Source organism: Balaenoptera physalus, assembly GCF_965194825.1.
Source record: "Balaenoptera physalus genome assembly, chromosome: 2".
NCBI lineage: Eukaryota > Metazoa > Chordata > Mammalia > Artiodactyla > Balaenopteridae > Balaenoptera > Balaenoptera physalus.
This window is the reverse complement of record NC_138883.1, coordinates 34,830,815-34,852,981: the sequence shown is the minus strand read 5'-3', so window position 1 is coordinate 34,852,981 and position 22,167 is coordinate 34,830,815. Positions and strand designations below refer to the sequence as shown.

Genomic DNA, 22,167 nt, shown 5'->3' with positions numbered 1-22,167 from the left:
AGCCTTCCGTTTCCAAATGATACATCATCATTTATCTGTGAGTAGAGGAAATTCTCCTTAAAGAATTGAAAATGTGATTGGAAAGGTTAGATACTTTATTTATCTGGGTGGTGGTTTTTAATGAATGTATTTATAAATTTGGCACTGTATAATAATAAAAATGCAGAGATGGAATTAATAGAAAATATTCAGAAAGGATAAACTGAATTTTCTTGTTTAAAAGCAGTTAGAATCTTATTGAAAATTAGAAAATAGTGATGTGGAAATTTCAAATGAATAATTAATATTAGTAGTATAAATTATAAGAATTTTGATATATTAGGGAGGCTTTCCTTAAAATTTGCAGGAGTTATTCAAACTTGCTTTGCTACAAATAAAATATCATTGTCTTGTTCTCTTTCATAAGTAAAGCAAGCTACCTTGTGAGAAAAATTCTGAGAAAAGAGCAGAATGCAGGTAGGATGAGGTAGAGTAGGATCATCTTCAGATGTCTTTAGATTATAGATTTCACTGTTTGATTGATTTTTATAGTCAAAGATAAGTAATTTTGGGCCAGGAGGATTGTGGACAAGTAAATATAGTAGACAGAACATTTAAAGGGAATAAACTAAGAAACATTGCTATCTATCATAGATGTCACTGTATGATTATCACACTTTTGAAGAGACCTTAGGAAAGGCACACACACCCACCCATCACACAACCATGGTGAGCTATCTGTTTTGTGGCTATAAGGAGATTCTTGAAATTTGTGATTAGGGGCTTTCTGATTTACACCAGATGCTACTAGTGTTAAGAAAAAATAAAAAGGAGACACCAATGGGAAGAAAACTAGGATGAATAAAATATTTTCATAATATTAATAATACCATGTTTCAGTCTTTATTAGTATCTACATAGTTTTTGCCAGGTGTCTCTGAATATTCAAACTTTTAAGTCAAGAGTATTCTTGTGTTTGATGTTATAAAATAAAATATTTCTTCCACATTTGTTTCTGATGTTATTTGACTTTTGATTGACCGCAGGAAATGCTGGAATTTTGCTGGATTGTGATAAACTTTTTTTAAGATTGGCTTTTAAAATAAAGTTTATTTAAAGACAACAAACAAAATTCCAGTGCCAATAAACCTTGAGTTCATACGTTTCTGAGAAGTTAATTATTCTTGCTATTAAATTTTTCCTCAACTGCTATAGATATTTCCAAACTTTATTAGCCATTCTTTGAGAAATTTTTTTTTTTCTGGAAGTGAAATGATTAGACCTATTGGTATTATGTTTAATGTTTAAAATGTTGGGACATTTGACGATTTTTTGATTTGTTCAGATTGCTAAAATTAGAACTAACCTAAAATAAAGATTAAGAAATTCATTAGAATATGTGTATAGTCATGTAATGTTTGGTTATTAAATATGCATAATGCTACTGAAAAATAATTAACTGCTATACCATTTAGTCTTTGACACAATGTGTCAAAACTTCATTCCACCTATTAAGTATTAATAGGTTTTAACTTTTTCCCCTTGCAAAGACTTGCATCATTATATGTTCAGAAATGCATGATATCATTGCATATTGGTACAGGGATGCCTGGAGTCAAATGTAGAGTTTAAATACTTTTTACCTTCACTTGCTATTGACCTTTGACAAGTTACTTAAGTTTCCTGAGGCTCAGTTTCTGTATTTTCTTGAGGACCAAGTGAAAACACATATATAAACATGTTGCACATTGTAAGTTTGACTAAAATTTAACTTTTGTAAGGACCAGAAGCTACCAGAGATCATCTAACCTTTTAGTCCATTAAATTAGTTTGTGGATCTTAACCAGTAATTTTTTATTTCATTTTTTAAAATAACAGCTTTACTATACCATAAAATTCACTCTTTTGAAGTGTACAATTCATGAGTTTTTAGTACATTCACAAGATTGTGCAGCCATCACCATTATATAGAGTGTTTCCATTACCTCAGAAAGAAACTCTGGACCCATAAGCATTCACTTTCTATTCTCTCCTCCCCCTAACTCCTGACCACCCTAATCTACTTTCTGTGTATTTGTTTATTTGGGACATTTCATCTAACTGAATCATACAGTATGTGACTTTTTGTGACTGGTTTCTTTTCACATAGCATAATGTCTTCAGGGTTCATCTGTGTTGTAGTATGAACCATTACTTCATTCCTTTTTATGGCTGAATAATATTCCACTGTATGGAAATACCATGTTTTGTTTATCCATTCATCTGTTGGTGGAATGTTTGGGTTGTTTCTACCTTTTAGCTATTGTGAATGGTGCTGTTACAAATATTCACATATAATATTTTGTTTAAATATCTGTTTTCAATTCTTTGGAGTATATACCTAGGAGTGGAATTGCTGGATCAAATGGTAATTGTGTTTTAACTTTTTGAGGAACTGCCATATTTTCCCCAGTACCTGCACTATTTTACCTTTTCATCAGCAGCATGAGAGGGTTCTAGTTTCTGTACATTCTTGCTTCTATTTGTTATTATATCAATATGTCTTTTTAATTTTAGCCATCCTATCAACCAGTAATTTTTTTAAGAACTAGAAAAAAATAGAAGATATTAAGGTATATTATATTGCACATAAGTATTTATAAATTTTTATTTCAAATAGGGATGTATATACTGGGTTGAGAAATTTAAAAATACACATTTTTAATGGATCACTAACGAAAGTTTGAGAAATAATATCCAAGTCAAACCCACTCATTTTATAGAAAGGCCCAGAGACTTGAGATGGATTTTCCAGTGATATATATTGCAGCTAATAAGTGATCCAAGCCATAACTAGGACCCAGGTATTCTGCCTTCAAATTTGGGTCTTTTTCTTGCTCACCAAACTCATTTAAGTTTTGTCCAGAGAAAAATCATGAAGCTTTTGTACTTGATTGAATAGTAGTCATTTCAATGATATTTTTCCATTGTCTTATATTTAGGGCTAAGGTTTTTGCTCTGCCATCTCTCTCAACTATCTTTGCTTGTGTGCTTGTCTAGAATTTCTTTTTAATTTGTAACCCAATTTTTTAATGATTAATTACTGTTCAGGGTGTTTCATGAGCTTCTTGTTATTTTTAATAAATGCACTTTAACCTAGTCCACTGAAAACCAAAGCTCCGAGATGTGAATTTTATGTCCTTAAATTTAAAAAGAAAAAAAGAAAAAGGAAAGACAACCCATCCCTGCTTTAGCAAAGATTTCCTAAATGAACATTCGAATTTTGATTCAGTGGATAGATGTACTGGAAACTGGTATAATCTCCTCATACTCAATACTATTAAGTTCCTCATCTGAATAGTCAATTTGACTGTACAGTTTAGGGGAAAAGAAGACATCTTTAAAAGTTTTTAGAAAAAGTCATGAAGTTGGTTGAAATATAGAAATTTCTGAGGATAGGTTAAAAGAATTGGTATTATTTAAGCAATGAAATGGAAGAATATTAATGCTAGAATAGATATGTAGAAACTTTTCATGTGGGGTAAATGATAGCAGTAAGTGAAAATAACAAAGCTAATCCAAGGTAGATGGTTATCTCCATTGCTTTGAAAGATTTCCAGAAACGGAGATTCCTTAGCTTCCTTGAGTAATTTTATTGTTTACCCTTACTGCCAAACAATTCTCCAGGGTCTTGGGTGTTTGAAGATAGAATTTTCAGATAGAGCAACTCTTGGTGATTGCTTTCTGTTGCCCATTTTAGAGTCTTCATTCTTTTATATTTTAGGCAGCCAGGAGAGGGCCAAGGGGAGAGGAGAGTGTTCAGGGGGTGGATTTGTAGGCTGATGTGTGTGTTTGTATTTATCTGATTAATTGTATCCCCAAACCAAATGTAAGTGATTTTTCTTGCTTTTAGATAATATGTCCTCTCTTTTAACATAAATAATCAAGATTTAACTGTTGTATGAAACGTTAGAGGAGATGGGAAACTTAAAACAATGTCTACTGAACATCAAATAAGAGGAAATAGATCAAACTGCAGGACACGGCATTTGAACTAGATATAAAGAACTTGCTTCTAGGGAAGTTGCTACAGACTAGAGTTTATCACCAAAGCCAGATTTGCCATGCCTGCCTTTGCCTTCCCCTCAGCACAGTGTCTGTCCGCATTTCTCTCTTCCCTCCATCCTCCCTTGTTCTGGGTACTGCTCTTCCTCAGTACCCCCTTCTTTGTTCACTCCCCACTCTACACCTGTGTCATTCTTTCTCGGTAGCGCTGTGTTCCTTATTTATCTCTCTACTTCTCTGTCCATGTGGTTCTTTTTCCTTGTGCCTGTTGTGTCTCTGTGTATGGGAATGGGGAAGGGAGGCTCTGATCTCTGTATATGGGGAGTCTCTGTTCTCTCTATAGTCTGTCCTCTCTTTGTTGTCTATCTTCATCATTATTAGAGAAGAGGGTACATATTTGACAGGATGGATTTAGCTGCATCTGATTAGATTTTTCAAATTTCCTCTGGAATTGCACAGAATTTCGAAGAACTTAGGTGGTTTTCGTTTAAGTGGCACGTAATCTAATTACTACATCATACAATGGAACATTTCTTATGTGTAGAAAATTTGCTGTTTTGCATAAAATGTTCTTGTAAAATGCTTTTAAAGATATACCATATAGAAACAAAGTTTTTTAAACCTACAGCAAAATACCTTTTGAAATTAAGAATTTTTATATGAAACTAAAATGAACATGTGTCAGAATGAGAATCCCAGAGTTGATATTGCCAACAATTATTTTTCACTATGACATCATACTTAATATCAAAGAAAAGACCTTTTGTCAGAATTCCATTCAGAATTTTCCAATAAAATTTATCATAATCAGTATTTTAAGACTAATGCGATAGGTATTTTTTGCTTTCTATGTGACCTTAAAACTTTATTGGGCAGAGGCAGCATCATTTTTTATTTTTTTTATTTTTAATTTTTTAAATTTTATTTATTTATTTATTTTTAGCATCATTTTAAATTTCCATTAAATTGATAAACGCTCTGATGAAATTCATGTCTTTATAAATAAGTTTATATCATTTAGTATTTCATATTTTCTTTTACATATTTATTTGTTTCAGCTATATGTGGTTTAATCCATATCTTCTTGTCAAGCTATATATTTATATTTAATGAAGTCTTAAAAACTCTGAGTGTCTGGTAACTTAATCTGTTCTCTTTGTTCATTAAACATTTGTCATGGAAACATACTTGAACCTGAAGCATGAGAGTACGTGGGGAGCTTTCCTGCCTAAGAATACTATCTGGAAAATTTCCCAGCTAAATTGGCCATGAAAGCTGATATGGAATTTATCTGAAAACTGCCCATTTAAATCATAAGTTATCAATTTTGCTGAACTACTTAGTTACCCAGGCTAGTGCTACACTATCAAAGATGTTTTTACAATATTTCTCAACAAGATACATAGGCTCTACATTCACAAGAATTGCAGTTTTGGTTTCTTTTGCTGAACTTTCACAGTGTACTGCCTAGCATACTATTGTGATGTTAGAGTTGAAATAAAATACTCTGAGAAAATATTTGAAGCATAAGACACTTGGTTAAAATAGCAGAAATAAAATGCAACAGTATTATAAAAGTAGCATTTGGAGGGTGTATTATATGTGTGAACATGTACAAACACAGTTAACTAGAGGAAATTCTTCCTCCATGTACATGGTAAAATAGAATGTGTAAGCTCCTCTAAATAATAGTCAGTGTACATTGCATGCTACTATATTGAGCAGAAAGACACTTCAGGACAGCTTTTCTAAAGCAGATAAATGACATGTCACAATCAAGCCATAAAATCTAAAAAAGAAAAAAAAAATTATCTTTTTTTAAGCCCTTGGTATGGCAGAAAAAGCACTGCCTTAGAAGTTCAAAAAGATTCTTCACCCAGGTGCCATTTTTCTGTATGACTTCATTCTCTCCATCTGTAGAGATTTGCTCTGAACTATGTATGTCTCAGGTTTTGGTGGGTTTTTTTAAATTGGGAAAAGTTTCTCAGATTTTATGAGGATTAAATAAAATAGTATATATGTATATATGCCTGTAATACAGATATTGTTCTATGTCTTTCTATTCAGTATTGGCAGTGACCAGTGTGTAATTCAGGCCAAATACATATTTGTAGTTTTTCAACTACAAATAACGGGTTGGTGATATTTCATTGTGAAAGCTGAGCTTAAGTGCAAATGATCTCAATTTAGTCTGGCAACATTGATTAATGCAATAAGTCTGGAGACAACTCCTAAAAAAAGATAATTTCAGTGAAAACAGTTTTTACTGATTAAAACAACAGAACGTGAATAGGACTTCGTAGAGGTTAGTGAATTTGTAAAGGATGATAATTAACAAGTTTAAATTGGTCTTGATGCTAACCTACAAAATTTGAACCTTAAGCCCAGTTAAAGTTGTTATTTCTGGCACTTGTCATGGTCCTTAAGTTCTCCCGATAGCCTTTACTTAAGTGGATAGGTACTAAGTGAACAGCCTCTTTGGGACTCAGTTGTATTGTTCTTCTGCTTTCAGCCTTCCTATTCCTATAGATCTTATCTTGGTCCCTGATCTGAGAGAAAGACATTTCCAGTTTGACCCTGAGATTTTTTTTCTTTTCTGGATTTTAAACTGTCCCGGATGGTCTTTATGTCTTTAGAATTCCTCAGTATGAACACAATATGAACAAATTGACCAGATTTACTCTTTCTCTGGAACCTGTATTCCTTACCTAACTTCCTATCAACACGAGAAGCCTACTGATTTCTTAGGATTTTTTTTTTCTTTTTTTTTTTTGGCTGCATTGGGTCTTCATTGCTGCACGTGGGCGTTTTCTAGTTGCGGCGAGCGAGGCCTACTCTTCCTTGTGGTGCGCGGGCTTCTCATTGGGTGGCTTCTCTTGATGCGGAGCACGGGCTCTAGGCACGCAGGCTTCAGTAGTTGTGGCACGCGGGCTCAGTAGTTGTGGCTCATGGGCTCTAGAGCGCAGGCTCAGTAGTTGTGGCGCAGGGGCTTAGTTGCTCCGCAGCACGTGGGATCTTCCCGGACCAGGGCTCGAACCCGTGCCCCCAGCATTGGCAGGTGGATTCTTAACCACTGTGCCACCTGGGAAGCCCCTCTTAGAACTTTAAAGCAATCATCCCTTTTGGATTAACCACAAAATTTCCTGTTGCCTGTCTGTGCTGCATCTCAGCTGTTAACTGATCTCCTGAAATAAGGCCATTCTCCAGTTTTATCTCTCATTAAGCCATCCCTAGTTTAGATTACCCTACCTTACTTTTCCTATTTCCTTGCTGGCTTATGACTACAGTATTTTATTTGTGTGTAAAATATTCTAAAAATGAAAATTATATGCTGTGTTTACTACGGAAGTAAGAGAGAGCAACAAAAGGAAATACTGAATAGTTGCAAAGGAGGAACTAGAATAACTGTAAAGCAGACACAAAAATTCAACATAGCAATCAGGGTTATTTAGTATAGAAGAAAATAGGTGTGAGTGCTTTAGTTATTCCCAAGTATATTATGTCTTAAAATATTACAATAACTGCTGTTAATATGGCCTGTAAGTCATTGGTTCTTAACCAGAAGGTACATAGTCAACTTTAAAATATATATATAAAATTAAAGAAGACACAGGAGATTCTGATTGTGTTTGAGGTAGAACTCAGGACATAAATATCTTTGTAAATTTCCTTAGTGATTCTCATAAATATCCTTGATTAAAAACCATTGTTCTGATATAGCAAGAAAATTTATTTAGTACATTCTGCTTCAGACTGCAGGGATATTTATATAATCTCTGTAATTCTAGTCATTAAGGAAAAAAAATCTAGTAGAAAAATGGTCAAAAGATAAGGAGAAAATCGATGAAAGAAGAAATATAAATGACTGTTAACCTTGTGAAAATACATTAAACGTCACTACTAGAAAAAGAAATACATGTTTTCCTAACCAGATCACCAAAAGTGAAAATTCTGGGCTGTTTGTAGAAACAAGCACTCAAGTTCTTTGGTGGTAGGAGTATGAGTTAGTACAAATCTGTAGGGCAGTTTGGCAATATGTATCAAAGTTTTAAATGTTTTTATTATTTGATAAGTCATTTTATCCTAAGAATTTATTCTAAAGACATTGGAAAATATCAGATTACAAAACAACATTTACAATGTGACCTCTGTGGTTAAGATCAGCATTTTTTACAAGTCTGAAAGGCTATATATAGAGAGTATAACAAAATAATACCAGTAGTTATAGCTGAGAGGTATGACTTCAGATAAAAAAAATTTTTTTTAATGTCAGTATTTTAGTATCTGTGGATGGCTTTGGTACACAGAGATTATGTAGGAGTTCCTTTGTCTCTAAAATTTTAAATCCCCCTGGGCTTGAAGAGACATAGTAGGGAGTTTGTTACCTTCTGGGCTGTCTAAAGTTGCTTATTGATTTCATTCAACAATGAGATCCTGAAGCTCCTGATTTTCTCATTGCCCTGACAACCAGGCTGAGCCCCTTTAAACAGTTACTGAAATTTTATACAGAAGTCTCTTTATCCACTCAGAAAGTCTATAGTCTCCTTAAGATTGTAGTCAATTACCTTAACTACTTTGTTGGTTTTGTAATTCTTTTTCCTTTTAAGATATTTAAATGTTTTCCTGTTTTGCTCTAAAGGTACTTGAAGGCTATTGAATTCTTTATACTCAGGGAATTCTTTATACACTTAGGTAATTCTGTGGTAACTTCTTCGAATTTAATGAAATCTGACACTCCATATTCTTCCCCCACCCCAGCTTTATTGAAGTATAGTTGGCAAAAAAATTTTATATATCTAAAGTGTACAATGTGATATTGTGAAATATTTACCACAATTAAGTTGATTAACACATCCATCACCTCACGTAGTTACCTTTTGTGTGTGTGGTGAGAATGCTTAAGATGTACTCTCAGCAAATTTCAAGTATACAACACAGTATTATTGACTGTAGTCACCATTGCTGTCCATTAGATCTTCAGAACTTATTCACCTTAAAACTGACAGTTTGTACTCTTTGACCAACATCTTTAAATTTCCCCTGTCTGTATTCTGTCTACTCTTGTAGATAACATTAACTTATGGTTAAATTCTGGCTATTTCTCAAGTTTTATTTAGCTCTGGATCACAACTTCTTAGGTCATTCAAATGACAGTTTTGACTTTCAGATTTTTTTCCAGTTTTTTGGTACATTTTAAATTACTAAAGAGCATATATAATTTTTATAAGGAGAACTAAGGCTGTTTTGATTTGGGGGGGAAAAGATAGGGAACTTCAGAATCAACAGAAGAGCTATTCTAACCTATAAAATATTTAACAACTGTTAACTAGTAGGATACAAGATAAATAAGAATCAGTAACTTTTCTGCAGGCCCTGTGTGAAGAAAACTAACAGAAAGACTTAAACCAAGAGGTTTTTTGCTTTTTTTTTTAATGTGACTGTATAAGACACAGATATACACAGATACTATCTACTGAAAGTTTTTCCCAGAATTACAGTTTTAATTTTAGTCAGCATCTCAATAGGTTTTTCTTTCTGGATGAATAAGAAATAGAGAGTGAGGTGGTATCTTAAAAATGATTCTGTAGCTCATTTGAAGTCAAGACATTTTTGAAAAAGTAATGAGCAAGTATTTGTCATATCAATATGAGCAAAAACTATAATACTATTATAAGAAGAGTGTGGTTCTGATAGACCAGTGGACTAGAAACAGACCCTGATGTATGTAAGAATTTGGTGATATCATAAATCAGTGGAAAAGGAGGGATTATTCAATAAATGGTGTTAGAATAATTGGTTAACCATTTGGAAGAAAAGAAATGAAGTTAAAATTTCCCCTCAAATCTATAACAAAATTCCAGATAGATTGAAGTTAACTACAAAATAGAAGCCATTAGAAAATTTAAATGTAGGTAAACATTTAATGACATAGGGGAAGGAGTTTATAAGCATAGACAGTGAAAGAAATCACACAGGGAAAGGTGGATCATTCTTAACACATAACAGCCGAAAACTTCTACAATAAAGGTACCACAAATGCAATTAACAGATGGAAAAATTAGAAAACTATTTCCAGCAAATGTGACAAAGTGTATACATGTGCACATATCTACCTCTTGGGGGTCAGAGAAGAGATAAACTGTGGTTCTTAACCATTTTGGGACAACCCTCTTCCAGAAAAATGTGTGTGCTGCACACGCACACTAATGGGAACGTGCATACGTACACATGCCCCAAATTTTCAGTAAAATTTTAGGAGACTCATGTTCATAGGAGTTCTATGAACCACAAAAGAAGTGCCTGAGTAAACCTCAACCTCCCTGTTAAAGAAATGGAAGGTTTTTAAAAATGGTAATTTTGAATATTGGTAAAAATATTGGTAATGGGATATAAATTAGTAAAACCTCCCTAGAAAACTTTTTGGCTTTTAAAATGTCAGAATCTTATTTAAAAATTCCGTTTCTTGGAATTATTTTAAGAAACATCAGAATCTCAGACATTTTTACTGTACATAGCAGTGATCGTTATGTACAGAAATGCTCATTACTTATACTAGCAAAAAATTGGAAGCACCCTGAATGCTCAACTTAGTGTAATGGTTATTATAAGTTTTAGTTTAGGCATATAATAGAACATCATGGAGCCATTATGAGTTTTTTAAAGACTGTTTGGTGATGTGGGAAAACAATTAAAATGTCCTGTTAAATGAAAAAAGGAAATGCCGTATGATTTTTTTTAAAGTTGTTTCTAAGTGATGGGACTATTGGTGGTTTTAAATTTTTTATTCATTTATGTATTCTATCCCTCATTTATTTTTATAGTGATATGTATTAGTTACATAATTAAAACACTCTTGAAAAAAATGTTATTTTATTCTGTTGTATAATTTTTAAAGTCTTACTTAAAAATCAGTAAAATGACAATGATTTGACACTCAAAAATATTTGCAAGTTTTGTTTTTCTTGAAAACTTTAATTGTTATTGGTTCAAGAAATTTTATCTTAAAATACATGTGGAATTAAGACAGAAAATTAATTTTTGTATACCTTTTCCTTCTCCTACTAGAAGTGGAAGACCTGTTTTCTTCACTTAAACATATCCAACATACTTTGGTAGATTCTCAGAGCCAGGAGGATATTTCACTGCTTTTACAACTTGTACAAAATAAAGATTTCCAGAATGCATTTAAGATACACAACGCCGTCACAGTACACATGAACAAGGCCAGTCCTCCATTTCCTCTTATCTCCAATGCGCAAGATCTTGCACAAGAGGTATGTATTCTGAACATCTCATTGACATATACAAAGTAATTGTTAGTGATAGTAAGGCGGCGTTCTTGGAAAATGCTGGTGTGATTATAAGGTTTGTTAGAATTAATTACTGCTGCTCACGTGTTAATAATTTATTGTGTTAGGAAAAATTCGCTTATGTGTATTTTATCCTGAAAAAATATATGCTTAGTTCACAGTCAGGGCTCTGTTACATGAAGAGAATAGCATTAGGTTTGTATATACAACTACATATTTGCATAGTAAGAGAAATATTTGTCTAAATTACTAAAGGGGAAAAATTTTAATGCTTGTAGTATAGTTTTATTTTAAGCATTATACATTATAAACTGAGATAAATGAATACTGATGAGATTAAATTATATTCGATAATCAGGTATCATAAATATGTAACTTCTAAGATTTGTTACTTGTAGATATTTTGAAGTTTTTCCTCTATAGATACTGTATAGAAAGTCCAAAATAATTAAATTTTAATGTACAGTGAGAGTTTCTCATGTTAACGTGCTGATATTTAAGTTCTGGTGTCTGCTGCTTGTTGATGTTTAGTGTTTAATGTGTTTTGCAAACATTTTATTTTATTTATTTATTTTAAAAAGTATTTATTTGGCTGCGCCGGGTCTTAGTTGCAGCACGTGGCATCTTTAGGTGTGGCGTGTGGGATCTTTAGTTGCGGCATGCAGGATCTAGTTCCCTGACTGGGGATCGAACCTGGGCCCCCTGCATTGGGAGCGCAGAGTCTTAACCACTGGATCACCAGGAAGTCCCTCTGCAAACATATTTTATTTATTTTATTTTTATTTATTTATTTATTTTTGGCTGTGTTGGGTCTTCGTTTCTGTGCGAGGGCCTTCCCCAGCCGCGGCAAGCGGGGGCCACTCTTTCATCGCGGTGCGCGGGCCTCTCACCATCGCGGCCGCTCCTATTGCGGAGCACAGGCTCCAGACGCGCAAGCTCAGCAATCGTGGCTCACGGGCCCAGCCGCTTTGCGGCACGCGGGATCCTCCCAGACCAGGGCTCGAACCCGTGTCCCCTGCATTGGCAGGCAGACTCCCAACCACTGCGCCACCAGGGAAGCCCTGCAAACATATTTTAAATTGAAGGTTTTTAAAGGATGTAAGTAAGCCATCTCCTATTTTGGGGGGCTGGACATTCTGTCATTATTACAGGATTTTAAGTTATTTTGATATTATAAAAATGAATAATTCTGGAAGCCCATCAGGTAAATCTATTTCACTGAACCCAGACACAAAACAGAAAATGGGCTGAGGGAAGGGTAAGACTTCCAGAGCTACAGACATGTAAAATAGGTTAGGAGGCACTTTTTGAATTAGCACAGAATGTATTTTCTTCATTTAGATGCTTACAGTGAGCGAAGGTCCTATGTGCAAGAGTGGCAGAGAGAAGTCTCATGTTGCTCAGGCTAGGAGTGTGACCTGGGGACCTATTCCTAGAGGGGAAATTTCCCATCTGCTAGTTAAAAGACCTAGTTGAGACCTAGTCTTTGTGCTCATTTTTTATTATTGAAATTAAATATGCAGAATTTTTCATTAATAAATTATCCCTGTAGTTTTACTTATAGTTTAAATGGGTTTCTTGAAAATTCCTTATAGAGATTGAAATAGCTGACAGTACTTTGATCTTATTTATTCACAAGTATAGTGTAACTTTTATTGTGTAGGGTTGGGAGGAATACATAATAGATCATTGTAATCCTTCTCATCCCATTTAGGAGGAAGGTTTGTCCAGCTAGGTACTGGGTCTTTGTTTTGTTAAGAACAATAGGTAGAAAAGAGAATGATGTAAGCAAGAGAGATTTAAATTGCTCCATTGGAAGAAAGTGACACAACAGAAAGGGTGGAAAGAAAGGAAAAAAAGGAGGCAACGTAGCTTTAAAGGGTTTTAGGAATTGAGAGGCAAAGAACTAGAAGTGGCTTAAAGAGTAATGCTTTGAGAGAGAAAGAAATGGTTAAAAAGGACTTTAAAAACTCTATTTTGAATATTAGATTTAGCATAGTTAACATGTACATGGTTCACAATTGTAAAAGTATTGATTCCATATCAAGGAGATTTTCTCAAAGTTTGCTTTCACAGCCTTCAGTAATACTTGAGAATTGTATTGCTTTGGTGGTGGTGGGATAGTAGGTGATTAGTGACATTGGGCTGAGACTGGTCTTAAAATGAGTGCAAAATGACTAACCTAGTTGGGGCAACAACATACGGTTGTGCTACAAAGTGAATGATTTCCCCTGGAGTTGTGCATGCACAACTGTGTGGCAGCCCTGACTTGACAGTGCATAACACGTGAGAAAAGGATGTACTTAGAACTCATCAAAGAAGAGTGTTAAATCTGATAACAAAATTCTGAGGGTTAAATGGACTCATTGCTTTTATTTTACAGCTGGAAAAGCTTAACAATCACTTTATTCAACCCTTCTGTTTTATGTTTCTGAATATTGAGGCCAGGTGAGGTTTTGTGACTGGGATGAGACTAACTAGGCTACTCATATGCCCATTGCTTAATTTTTTGCTTTTTAGCATTCATAATTCCAGCTTTTTTCATATACAGTATTTAAAGGAAGAAATTACCTGATGTTTCAGTTAGTATATGATTTTTAAATGGAAATTTAATCCAAGTAAGTAAAAAAAACTCAAGGAATTTGATGAAAGAATGTCTTAACACATTAGGAAGTGTTCTTTTTTTTATGGCTTAAAATATCAGTTAAACATTAAATATCATATAATAGATAATACAGCTTCTGAAAACTTCGGAGACTAAGATCTAGATTATATCTTTGACAATCTAGGATACTCATTAATAAATGTAAAACAAGTTTTTTGATCATTAAAGTACTTTTATCAAGAAAAGGTTGAGAACCTGGGTTTCGTTAAATGAACTTTTGCTTATCCAGTAAAAATGCAAGCCAACAGACTAGAAAATGGTATTTGATTATTTGATTTTGAGATATTGAGGTATATACGTGTATAAGTATATATATAACAAAAACTTGCATCCAAAAGAACTGTCGCAAATTAACAAGAAAGAGACTAAGTTTTTTTTTAATGGGCAAAGGACTTGGACAGACACTTCACAAAAAGAGGAAACCCCAACAGCCAGTAAGTATGAAAAGTTCAGCATCATTAGCTAATAGAGAAATGCAAATTAAAACAAAATGAGAGACTACTGCATAGACACCAAAATGACTAAAAAATTTTTTAAAAGACTGGCTATGTTAAATATTAATAAACTTATGGAGGAACTGAAACTCTGATAATGTGATTGGTGGAGTATAAATTGGTACTGCCACTTTGGAAAGTGTTTGGAAATGTCTGCTAAAGCTAAAGTACCTATATCTGTGACCCAACATCTTTATGTCTGGGTATGTACCTGAGAGAAATGAAAACATATCCACACAAAGGCTTAAGCATAAACGTTCAAAGCAGCCAGATAATCATTAGAAGCTGGAAAGAACCCAGATGCCCATCAACCAGTGAGAATTGAGTTAGACTCTCACTGTGGAAGAAAAATGAGTTAACACTCACAATCTAATGAGAAGTACTACGATGGCAGTATGAAAAAGGTACCAAGAGCATAATGAGATGTGCCTACTTCAGTAAGGGTGGGGGAGAGGCAGACATGGCAGAGGAGGAGATTTGGGAGGAAGGAAGAAACAGAAAATTTAATATGCTAAGTATTGAAGGACAGTTGGGAATATACCTGAAAGCCCAAGAAAGAGGAAAAGCCTTTGCACTGGCGAAGGGTACAAAGATAGTAGTGACTGAGAAAGCCTGGCATATTTATTGAACAATGAGTAAGGAGTAGGATATGATTTTCAAGATAGAGTTCAGATCCTAAAGGCCAGATAAGCCATATTAATAAGTTTAAATTTTCTTATGATGGATCCACATTGGTAAACATTTTAAAATAATTAAATTACATGAATAGATGAAAGGAGAAAACCATATGATCAACTTGATGCAGAAAAGACATCTGAAAAAAATTTAATACCTTTTCCTTGATAATGAGAATTCTTAGAAAACCAGGTACATTTTGTTAACTTGATAAAGAACAATATCAGAAACTAATAGGGAGCATCTTACCTAATGATGAAACACCCAACATGTTGCTTTTTTTTTTTTTTTTTAATTTTTGGCTGCGTTGGGTCTTTGTTGCTGTGCACGGGCTTTCTCTAGTGGCGGTGAGCAGGGGCTGCTCTTCATTTCGGTGCATGGGCTTCTCATTGCGGTGGCTTCTCTTGTTGTGGAGCACAGGCTCTAGGCGCGCAGGCTTCAGTAGTTGTGGCACGCGGGCTCAGTAGTTGCGGTTCGCGGGCTCTAGAGCGCAGGCTCAGTAGTTGTGGTGCACGGGCTTAGTTGCGCCACGGCATGTGGGATCTTCCCAGACCAGGGCTCGAACACGTGTCCCCTGCATTGGCAGGAAGATTCTTAACCACTGCGCCACCAGGGAAGTCCCCAACATGCTGCTTTTTAAGCCTGGAGTAATAAAAGACTCTCACCACTAGTATTCAGCATTTTTCTGGAGGTACTAGCTAGTGCAGTAAAACAAGAAAAAGTAATGAAATATAATGTTGTAGGGGAACAGGGAAAATGTGAATAGGTTTAATTAGTTACTTTGAAAAACTAAAACCTTGATTCATTTGGTAGTCAACATGAGGCCTATTAAAGTATAGATAAAATGTGTATACACACAGATAATCCTATTTGAAAATGCAGGTAAAGAGATATTGAGAGAAATAATAAATTATTAACAAGGCTCTCTCTGGGTGGTGGATATATAGGTAATTTTCTTGTTTAGATGTTGATGTGTTTCTCAAATTTAATACACAAAAGCCACTAAAGGAGAGTTTAAAGCAAGAAATTTATAAGTGATTGCAGAGCTACCGAAGGATTTTAAACAAGAGTTTGATATAAACAGGCTTCCAGTTTAAAGTATTATTCTGATAACATTGTGGGAGATGTGTGAGATCAAGAATGGAGTCCGGCTTAGAGTATGGAGGCTAGTGTAATTGTCCAGATGTACGATTTTGAATAGCCATTGAACATGAAGTGAAGAAATATTTAAGTAGAAAATTAGGGCTTCCCTGGTGGTGCAGTGGTTAAGAATCCGCCTGCCAATGCAGGAGACACGGGTTTGAGCCCTGGTCTGGGAAGATCGCAGATGCCGTGGAGCAGCTAAGCCCGTGCGCCACAACTACTGAGCCTGCACTCTAGAGCCCGTGAGCCACAACTACTGAAGCCTGTGCGCCTAGAGCCCGCGCACCACAACGAAGAGTAGCCCCTGCTCACCGGAGCTAGAGAAAGCCCACACGCAGCAACGAAGACCCAATACAGCCAAAAATAAATAAAATAAAAGAAATAAATTTAAAAAAAGAAAATTAATAGAACAGATTGTCCCCATGTGGAGAATAAAGGTAAAGGAGGCATCAAGGGTGACTTCCTGCCTGCTCTTCTTTGTACTGAATTCATCAAACATTGAGTGCTGTTTGCCAGGCATTCTGCCAATAGCCAGGTACAAAGCTGAATAAGATACAGTTCTATTTTCAACGAGCTCAATCTATTGGGGATACAGTCACATCAACAATTTTAAATCAAATGTACTTAGACTTATAAGATGAGTACATGTTATCTAGGCAAGTTGACTAAGGCAGTTTAGGTAGATGGGACAGCTAGCATAATCACAGTCATCCTGGGGAGACAGCATAGTGTATGTAGGGAACAACAAGCAGTTTATGGCTGGACCAGAAAAAGTTAAGGCATGAGGAATGCCAGGAGATAGAGCTGGAAAAGAGGCAGGAATCAGATGTGCTAAGGATAATCTTACAAGGAGCTTGGACTCGATCCTTTAAGTGACAGAGCCAGCAAGAGCTAGAATGGTTATATTTGTATTTTAAAGTTTAAAAGGATATTTAAGGACATAGAAAAATAAAGTATTTTAATAATTAGTATCAGGGGGATTTCCCTGGTGGCGCAGTGGTTGGGAACCTGCCTGCCAATGCAGGGGACATGTGTTCGAGCCCTGGTCGGGGATCCACATGCCGCAGAGCAACTGAGCCCGTGTGACACAACTACTGAGCCTGCACTCTGGAGCCCGTGTGCCACAACTGCTGGAGACCATGCGCCTGGAGCCTGTGCTCTGCAACAAGAGAAGCCACCGCAATGAGAAGCCTGCTCACCGCAATGAAGAGTAGCCCCCGCTCACTGCAACTAGAGAAAGCCTGCGCGCAGCAGTGAAAACCCAATGCAGCAAAAAATAAACAAATAAATTAATTAATTTAAAAAAATAATTAGTATCAAATTGAAATAGTTATATTGTTATAAAACAGTATGACTAGCATGATCTCATTCTGGTAAAAGTAAGAAGTAACGGATATACACAAAGATTTTCTCATAGTTTTGAGGTTATGGATGTACTGTTTCTGATAACCAACTTTACTGAGATATAATTTACATTTAAAATTGGTATGCTTCATTATATAGTTCAATATTTTTGGCACATGTATACACCTGTGTAATCTACCACCACAGTCTAGTTATAGAAACATCCGTGAATCCATAAAGCTCCCTTAATTTCCTTTGCAGACAGTAACCACTTCCCACTCCCCAGGCCCTAGGCAGCCAGTGATCTGTTTTTTGTTTTTACAGATTTGCCTTTTCTGGAAATTTCATATAAGTGGAATAAAATAATATGTAGTCTTTTATATCTGACTTGTTTTGTTTAGTATAATGTTTTTCAAATTCATCAGTGTGTTGCATGTATCAGTAGCTTGAACTTCTTGTTGAGTAGTATTCCATTGTATGCATATCCTACAGTTTGTTTAACCACTCTCCTATTGGTGGATATTTAGGTTGTTTCCATTTTATTATTCTAGCAGATGTGTAACAGTATCTTGTTTTAGTTTGCATTTCCATATGTTGAGCATTTTTTCATAAGCTGTTTCCCTAACTTCTTTTGGAAAATATTTTGATCTTTTTCCCATTTAAAAAATCATATTGTAAATTTTATTGAGTTGTAAGAGTTCTTAATGTATTCTAGTTACAAGTCCTCCTGTCAGATATATATCTCTTGGTGAATATTTTGGTAAAAACAAGTATAAGAATATAGGAGGATATATACCAAATGATTCTCCCTAGGTTTGGGGATTATGGTGAGTTTTATTTCCTTCTTTTGGATTATCTATTTTCTGATTTTTCACATTTAACATATACCATTTCTGTAATTTAAAAATATTAGTTTAAAATGCTCTGAAGGAAAATAGAGAAGGTATTTTAGCTAGAGAAGAGTACAAGATCAAGAACTTTTTTTTTAAAAAGATAAGAGATTAGAGCATTTTTATAGCCTAATGGAAAGGATCCAGTATGATGTAAGAATAGCCTTTTAATTCCTTAGGCCTTTGTAGAAGTACCTCATGTTGTATGTTGACACTAAAGTAGGCAACAACTGGATTAATAGGGGAAGGAAATAAACACTTAATAGGAGTTGAAATTTCTTTAGAAGGACTATCTCAGAGGTGCTAGGAACTGATTTAAAAGTAAAAATAGGAGGGAATTCCCCTGCAGTCCAGTGGTTAGGACTTGGCACTTTCACTGCCATGGCCCCAGGTTCAATCCCTGGTCGGGGAACTAAGACCCTACAAGCCGTGCAGTGCAGCCAAAATAAGTAAATAAATAAAAAGGTAAAGATAGGAAAAAAGTGTCCATATACAAAATTATTGAGTTGACTTTGTACATTTTGTTCACCCTTGGTGCATTTCTAATCCAAAATTTTCTTTCTCCCTCAGGATCACTTTCTTAGGGACTATAAATTTCATTTTAAATTAACTGGGATTTGATATATTTAAAAAAGAAAAACACCCTATTTTAAAAATCAGCATTTAATTATTCAGTTTTGGATTACTGCACTTGACCATTAGTAAGACTTTAATCAAATTCTTGCAAAAGATAATAATTGCTATGCCCCCCTGTTTATACATATAGAACTCTACATTTAGAAACATGTTTTTCTAGGTACCAAAACCAGAGGACAGGCTAATTTTGATGCTATCATTGCTATGATCTACTTGTGGTCAAATTAGTTAATCCCAAAATTATCATCTCTTAGGTTTGATAGGGGAATTACTTTAAAAATTACTTAAAATAACCATAAGAGGTATTAGAGAATTACTAGATTCCTGTTCTAATCATGAGTTACTTTTTTAAAAATTAATTAATTTATTTATTTTTGACTGCGTTGGGTCTTTGCTGCTGTGCACAGGCTTTCTCTAGATGTGGCAAGAGGGGGCTACTCTTTGTTGTGGTGCGCGGACTTCTCACTGAGGTGGCTTCTCTTGTTGTGGAGCACGGGCTTTAGGCGCGCGAGTTTCAGTAGTTTTAGCACTGGGCTCAGCAGTTGTGGCTCGCAGACTCTAGAGTGCAAGCTCAGTAGTTGTGGTGCACAGGCTTAGTTGCTTCACGGCATGTGGGATCTTCCCAGACCAGGGATCAAACCCGTGTCCCCCACACCGGCAGGCAGATTCTTAACTGCTGCGCCACCAGGGCAGTCCCAATCATGAGTTAGTTTTATTAAAAAATTATACTATTTATTAATTTACTTCTATATGTTTTCATTGATGATGATAATTTTGGCTTTGTTAATCTGCATTGCTGCAAAGTGCTTTTTGGTACTCGAGTTAGGAAGTAGAGAAAGGAAGAAAATCAGAGGTATTAATAATGAAAGCATATATAGTATAATCTTTGAGGAAAACTAGTCCACAGAGCAAATTTGTACCTTTAAATATTTATGGTAGAAAAAAAGATGGAAAATAATTCGACGGAACATACACCTCAAGTGATTAGAAATTGAAAAGGGAAATAAACTAAAGCAGAAAAAAGGAATTAAATTATTTAAATGGAAAGAACAATAGATTTAACATCAAAAGCTGGTTTTTTGACAAGTACAAGAAAATAGAGAAACCTTTGACAAGTTAGATGAAGAAAAAATACTAATAACATTAGGAAAGAAAAAAGCATAGATGCAAACACAGGAGAGTAAAAAATTATAATTGCAGCTTTATGTCACTAAATGTGAAAGTGCTGTCAAGTGGGTGGTTTTTGTAAGAAAATGTAAATTGCCAAAAGTGACTAAAGAAAAGATAACCAAAAAAACTAGTAACTATAGATAAAATTGAAAGTTGGAAATCCACCCCTAAAATAAACTACCAGGCCCAGATAATTTTACAAGCTCTATCAAAACATTAAGGAACATATAAGTCTTACGTTAAATAAACTGTTTTCATGTATAAATGTTGACTATTTCCCAACTCATTGTGCTAGAATTAGTATAGATACTCAAAACAGTAGTTTTGTAAACCAGTGTATATGACTATGCTCACCAAGTCTCTAATCCAATTTATGAACATTAATATAGAAATCTTAAAATGTGAGTAACTCACATCTAGAAATATATTAAGGTAATAATTTACTATGTGTTAGGTAGTGTGCTAAGCAGTTTATGTGGATTATCTCAATCTTTTAAGAACCTTACATTGTAGGTGCCAATTTACAGGTGAGGAAACAAAGACTAAAAAAAATTCTTCATACTCATGTGGAGTTTATCCTAGGAGTGCAAGAATTGCTTGGCTTGGGGAAATTCTTTAATGTGATTCACTGTAGTATGGTGGTTGTTTCATTACTCTCATATAAATTTATCTGTTAGTCTGTAACTCTTTAAAATGTCATCTCTGATTTAAAATGTAGTTACATAAACATATGATTAAAACACTAGAAAATAGCAACATAACTGTTAGAACAGTTCTTCCCTTATATAATCATTATTAGTCTCTTTTATATAGTATGTTTGCAGAAATTTTCAAGAAGGAAGTACCTCATTCATAGGCATAAATAAAAATGCTATTGTCCATCAGGTAACAAGATTGAAAACTCTGTGAGAAAAAAATACTTTTTTAAAGTTATAATTCTCTTTAGTGCTTTTCTTTCTTACAAGTAGTTTTTACAATTTTTTTTGAATTTTTATTTAATTTATTTTTTTAAACAGCAGGTTCTTACTAGTTATCCATTTTATACATATTAGTGTATATATGTCAATCCCAATCTCCCAATTCATCACACCCCCCCCCCACCACCACTTTCCCCCCTTGGTGTCCGTATGTTTGTTCTCTACATTTGTGTCTCAATTTCTGCCCTGCAAACTGGTTCATCTGTACCATTTTTCTAGGTTCCACGTATATGCGTTTATATACGATATTTGTTTTTCTCTTTCTGACTTCACTCTGTATGACAGTCTCTAGATCCATCCACGTCTCTAAAAATGACCATATTTTGTTCCTTTTTATGGCTGAGTAATCCATTGTATATATGTACCACATCTTCTTTATCCATTCATCTGTCGATGGGCATTTAGGTTGCTTCCATGACCTGGCTATTGTAAATACTGCTGCAGTGAACATTGGGGTGCATGTGTCTTTTTGAATTATGGTTTTCTCTGGGTATATGCCCAGTAGGGGATTGCTGGGTCATATGGTAGTTCTATTTTTAGTTTTTTAAGGAACCTCCATACTGTTCTCCTTAGTGGCTTTATCAATTTACATTCCCACCAACAGTGCAGGAGGGTTCCCTTTTATCCACACCCTCTCCAGCATTTGTTGTTAGTAGATTTTCTGATGATGCCCATTCTAACTGGTGTGAGCTGATACCTTGTTGTAGTTTTGATTTGCATTTCTCTAATAATTAGTGATGTTGAGCAGCTTTTCATGTGCCTCTTGGCCATCTGTATGTCTTCTTTGGAGAAATGTCTATTTAGCTCTTCTGCCCATTTTTGGATTGGGTTGTTTTTTTA

The 22,167-nt window shown here is 34.8% G+C and overlaps 1 protein-coding gene across 9 annotated transcripts in view; it reads left to right on the top strand.

The window, feature by feature from the left end:
- Positions 1–22,167, top strand: part of PALS1 (protein associated with LIN7 1, MAGUK p55 family member) — a 105,486-nt gene that overhangs the window by 40,314 nt on the left and 43,005 nt on the right. For all 9 annotated transcript variants that reach the window (XR_014261028.1, XR_014261029.1, XM_082451640.1 and 6 more), the window contains one exon: positions 11,089–11,297. Coding sequence is in view for 7 of the 9 variants with exons in the window: in XM_082451640.1 (XP_082307766.1) it covers positions 11,089–11,297 (209 nt within the window). In the remaining 2 variants the exon portion in view is untranslated. The remainder of the gene's footprint in view (positions 1–11,088; positions 11,298–22,167) is intronic.